This window comes from Gadus morhua, chromosome 12 (assembly GCF_902167405.1).
Source record: "Gadus morhua chromosome 12, gadMor3.0, whole genome shotgun sequence".
Taxonomy (NCBI): Eukaryota; Metazoa; Chordata; class Actinopteri; order Gadiformes; family Gadidae; genus Gadus; species Gadus morhua.
Genome location: NC_044059.1, coordinates 7,254,127 through 7,259,947, shown reverse-complemented (window position 1 = coordinate 7,259,947; position 5,821 = coordinate 7,254,127). Strand labels below are relative to the sequence as shown.

General features: G+C 47.4%; 1 protein-coding gene across 1 annotated transcript in view; it reads left to right on the top strand.

Moving 5' to 3' along the window:
- Positions 1–4,132, top strand: part of adgrl2a (adhesion G protein-coupled receptor L2a) — a 102,400-nt gene extending 98,268 nt beyond the window's left edge. The window contains 1 exon segment of the mRNA XM_030373090.1: positions 911–4,132. Coding sequence (XP_030228950.1) covers positions 911–2,211 — 1,301 coding nt within the window. The 3' untranslated portion in view covers positions 2,212–4,132.
- The last annotated feature ends 1,689 nt before the right edge of the window (positions 4,133–5,821 follow it).

The window sequence follows — 5,821 nt, the reverse complement described above, 5'->3', positions numbered from 1 at the left end:
TGGCGATTTGTTTTGCTGAACCCTTGCTCTTCTCACTCAGTTGCGGAGTTTCACACGTATTTTTGTTTCTTGTGGTTTTGTTCAGTTTTGTATCCTTTTTGAGTGATTATTTTGTCATCCTGTTACAATAAATCATTTTACTTTCTTTTGTACATCAGCTACTCTTAGACCAGATAGCCTGAGCAGACAGACATGATGTGAGTGTCTAAAGTGAGTCTTTCCTCATGCTGTGTGTGGTGATGTCGGAGTGCTGCTTGTGGGCCCTCCCTCCCCCCACCCCCTAACCCCCTCCCTTCCTCCCCCTCTCCCCCCCCCCCACACCCCACCCACCCCCACCCATAGTGAGAAAACGAAGATGGCTGCCCCCCTTGACACACAACCCCTTCTTTTTCCCCCTTCTGTCTCCATTTTCGTTTTCCATCTCTGTTCCTTTTGTTCTTTGACTTTCCTTTCCTCGGCTCCATCGACACAATTAGTTGCTCGCAAAACCCATCGTTGATGTGGATGTTGTCGTTGTCGTATTGCCTATTTGTGGCTACACATCTGTGAACCTATTCGATTGCTGTGTGTGTCGTCGTTGGTCATGAATCTGTTTTGTCTCTTAATGTTGTTTTGGGATCACTTTCACGGCGTCGTCACCATCGTGACTTAGTTAAACACACGGCGTTTTACGGTTACTTGGAACGAACGAGAGGCATATGTGAAAGTAAAAAGTATAATTCTCTTCCAACCTAATGCATGCCTTTATTGGATGTTCTAACAATTGTGACATCAGTGGCATGGCTTGATTTGAATCCGGGCTTTATTTTGTGTTTGGAACTGCATCCTAAACAGCATTAAATGTCTTTTTAATAGGTGCTGCCTGGAAGTGACTAAACGGCTTGCTCTCCCTCCTCTCTTCCTTTCCCAGGGCACTCAATGAACAATGTGGTGAGGGATACAAGTGCAATGGATACACTACCGCTAAATGGTAACTTTAACAATAGCTACTCTCTGCGCAACGGGGACTTTGGGGATTCGGTGCAGGTGGTGGACTGTGGCCTGAGTCTGGACGACGCGGCCTTCGAGAAGATGATCATCTCCGAGCTGGTGCACAACAACCTCCGTGCCTGTAACAAGAGCCAGCCGCCGCCGCCCCCCCCAGCGACGCTGCAGCAACACCCGCACCCGCCCCCGCCGCACCAACCGCCCCCGCAGCACAAGCAACCGCCGCTCCCGCACCACCCGCACCCGCAGCACCACCCGCACCCGCCGCCGCCGCCCCAGCAGCCCCAGCTCCCCCCGCAGCTGCAGCTGCACCACCCCCACCACCACCCCCACCACCACCAACACCACCACCACCACCCGCACCACCACCAGACCCTCCACCTGCAGCCCCGCCAGCCGCCGGGGGGGCCGCAGCCGCAGCAGCAGCACCCCCACCACCAGACGCTGCACCCCCACCCCCACCGGTACCACCACACGGAGCGGGCTCCGCCCAAGGTGACCGTGGTGGGCGTCGGCGGCGGCAGTAGCAGCGAGGACGACGCCATGGGGGTGGAGCCGGCCGCGTCTCTGGTGCAGGTGGGCGACGGGCCGGCCGCCCCGGCGCTGGCGCCCGCCGCCAACCCCACCCCCACCCCCGCCGGGGCGGGGGTGGGGGTGGGGTTGGGGGTGGGGGCCCTGGAGCTGCACCCCCAGCAGCGGGTGCTGGAGGCCCCGCTCATCCCCCAGCGGACTCACTCGCTCCTCTACGTGCCCAAGAAGCTGGTGAGGACCGACGGCGGCGTGGAGACCTTTGGCGGCCCGCACGCGGACCCCGCCGCCGCCGCCGACAATCCTGCTCCTCATCCCTACGACGACGGCGGCGGCGGCGGTGGCGGTGGCGGGGGGAGCCCCCTGCAGTCCCCCAGCCGAGACCATGACTCTTTGTACGCGAGCGCGCCCCGGCTGAAGGACGAGGACTCACCGTGCCCCGAGAGCTGCAGCAGCCCGGACGCCCCGCCCTCGGCGGAGGACCTGTCCCCGTCCAAGGGCAGCGAGAACGAGGACGTTTACTACAAGAGCATGCCCAACCTGGGGGCCGGCCAGCAGCAGCTCCAGGCCTACTACCAGATCAGCCGGGTGGGCAGCGACGGCTACATCATCCCCATCACCACCCCCACCAAGGAGGGCTGCGTTCCCGAGGGAGACGTGCGGGAAGGACAGATGCAGCTAGTGACGAGCCTTTAAATGTATTTCAATCATCCCCCCCCCCCCCCCCCCCCCCCCCCCCACCATCACCAACCCTGCCCCAACCCTCTCCTTCCCCCCCTGGGCTACCCCTCTCCTGAACCTTTCAGATATTTGGATTTTCTTGACCTTGCGGAAGGGAGACGGCACACAGACACAGACAGACACACACACACACACACACACACACACACACACACACACACACACACACACACAATGTCTGACAGCTAGGAAAGTGTTGCGTTTTTTTATTGTTTTTCAAAGAAGACCTAGAGACCCTACCATGCACAAAAGCCAACCAAATCTGCACCCTACCGCCCCACGCCCCCACCCAGCACCCATGCATACCACCCTTACCTTCCCTCTAGACCAATAGACTTGATTTACAGAGATGGCAGTGCAAAGAACTGTACATACAATGCAGAAGTCAAAATTTCAATTTTAAAAGACAAGCCAACGATGTATTTAAATGTGCTGCTGCTGTAGAATTACTGAGAAAACAATTAAAACGTAAAACAAAAAAAATAAAAACAAAATAATAATACTGGATCCATCAGATCAGCAGGTTTACCGGTCAAAAGATTGTACATACACTCCACGACATTCTCGTTGAAGCCTGTTTTGTATTATATACAAAATGACACTCTCTCGGAGCGGGATACGGACTATATGGTTGTAATGTTTCAGATGAGACTGTAATATTAGGAATATTAGATGCTGGTCCCTCCTGAGTCGCACCGGTCACCATGAAGTTTGGATTGTATTACCACTAGCAATCCAGCCCCTGGCCTTATATTTTCTCAAATGTACATTGAACTGTTGTCAAGGAAAATGGCTGAAATATATATTTTGTTGTATTGCTAGTGTAAGATAAAAAAAAATCATCAAAAATAAATGGATGGGACGCCGTGAATATGAAGAAATCTTTGGAAAGTTTTAACATTTGAGAGACTATTGTGTAAAAGTTGCACATCAAGTATGTTATGCGATATTTTATGAATCCAACATGTCATTCATAATAGGACGTTTGAGCATTTAAAAGGCTGATAGAAACTAAAGGATTCAACCATATACAAGATGCATATTCACTTTTTCCCCTTGTGAACAGTGTTTTTGCTTAATGAACTCCATAGATATTGCCCATTGAAATGCATTTATTTAATATCGCCATTCAAAGCGACATTATTTTAGTACAATGGGATTATAAAAATGCCCCTTTAAAGACGTTTATGCTTTGCACAATTTTGTGCGAATCTGTATGAAATATATCTTTTCAGCATCCATTGCAGAGTAGTGAGCAAGCGCCACTTTTTGAGGATAGTTTCTATACATAGTTCTTCCGCCTGGGTTTGGACATTTATTTATTAAAAGAATCCAAAAAATCAATGGGAAATAGTTGAACATTTTCCAGCACTGGTATAAATGCTGTACTGTAGCTCATTCTTTTTTCGTAAACATGTTATTAAGGGGCCCATCACTAAAGACTGATGTAAAGTTCAACACTTGTTTAAAAAAATAAATAAATGTGAGATTTTTTGTCAAATGCCAGTTGTTTTTTTATGGTTCGTGTTTTGGTACAATCTTACAAAAAGAAGACGAAGAAGAAAAAGGTTTAAATGCTTTGCTTTGAACAAGTGACACTTTTGACTCAGGTTTTAGCATAGATCCCAATTGATTCCCTTGAAGGGAAAAAAGTGTGACATTTATTTCAAATATAGTACATTTATCTTGAGCCTGTTTTTTTCTTTTGCTTAAATCAATGAGGAATAAACAAGGATCGTTTATACCGTATGTCTTGTTAGGGGAGGCCACATCTGACCATGTGACCCCAAAGATCAGAAACTCAGGTAGGACAAGTTACATTGTAAATGTTCCTATGTGTGGTTGTTACAACACTCCAATAAAGGTATCAAAATGACCCTGGGTAAGCAACATTGTCCTCTTAGTAATATCACTGCCTCGGCTGCCATCGACCAATCACCTGTCGAACAAAACCAAGGATGTAGAACAAGAATAGCTCAACGCCACCACCCTGCGCATCTAAGATGACCGCGTAGGACAGATGTTAGTCCAAATTTAGGTCTCGATACCTTTTTCCGCAGACCGCGGCTAGCACCTGGCTTATGGCTAGCCTGCGTCGGATACAGCAACATTTGTAGGCCATTTCTATATACCCCCAGTTCTGTCGGGATGACGGAACTTGTCGGGGAAGCGTACACATTTGCACTGTTTACCGTTTGGCATGGAAGGCAAAGTGAGTCTGAACTCGGCAAAGGCGCACTTTCTGTCAGAGTGGGTTCATAATGCCACGTGTGGGCTGTGTTTGTGTTCCGACTTTTTCGTACAAATGAGCGTGTGACATTTTGCGCAATTATCTGTGAGAACATTGTCATTTAGAGCAGATGTGTCTGGGTTATTTGTGTTCTGGTACAGGATCCCAGATGCAAGACACTGGGTAAATGCCACCCACATTTTTTAAGAAATTGTTTATTAGAATAAGATAATGCTGATAATGACAAAACATTAAAATGTTTCCATACTTTATTCTAAAAGTATTCATCACTAAGGCTAGACTCGATCATAATGAAGCAACATTTTCCCAACATTTCAATATGATTACGTTTGATAACGATAATGCTATTTATAGTATTACTTTCTGACATTGGTCTCTACATACTACATAAATACACACTTTGATTTGTTCTCTGCTTGTTAAGACGTTGTAATTCATTTCACCAGCTCCTCTTGACACACTGGGGCTGTGTCTGAAGTCATTTCTTACCCATTCTCTAATCCCTATATAGATCCTATGTATTGAACACTAAATAGTCCAGTATTTGGGGTACAGGTGACATAGGGAATAGAGGCTATTCTTGCCGGGCGGTAGTTAGGTCCCGGACATCTATCAATGTGATGTGTATTGGTCGCATAAACAAGTCGACGTGTTAGATGTCGCCTTGTCTCACAAATCAGACTTCAGATAAACACGTCTTAAGTCTGACAGTGGACAAGCTCATATCTTGGTGAAGAGGGCGTTTCATTTTCTTTCCCTTCAAATGTAATTCGACCAATCATGTTTCTGGGTCGGGTGTCTGTAGACGCATGGAATGACATGGAATGGTTCTCTACTGGAAACCACCTGACTGGCAGAAACATAGCATACATGATATGGCTGAGTATTAAGCTCAGATCAAGAAGAGGACTGCTTACTAAAACTAGCAGCATATTACATTTACATTCAGGCGTTTTGCAGACGCTTATCCAAAGTGACTTACAGTAATTACATTTGTCAGAAGAAAGTCTTCTGACAGTCATAATAAATCTTCCCATTGTTGGTGTCCTTCCTTGGCTGACAGTTGACGCATATTCGACCACCACTGACTAACTCTGTCAAGGTCTTCTGAAGATTATCTTCAGAAGAACAAAATCATAACAAAACAGGCAACACTGTTACAGTTACAGCATTGTCTAACTTCTTCACTCTGAGATTAGATTAGATTAGATGTCCACAGATGTAACCACTATGCACTATAGGATAGTGAGGAAATTAGTTGCTCACTGCTTTTATGTTTCAATACCAGAAGTGCATAATATAGGGCACCAGATT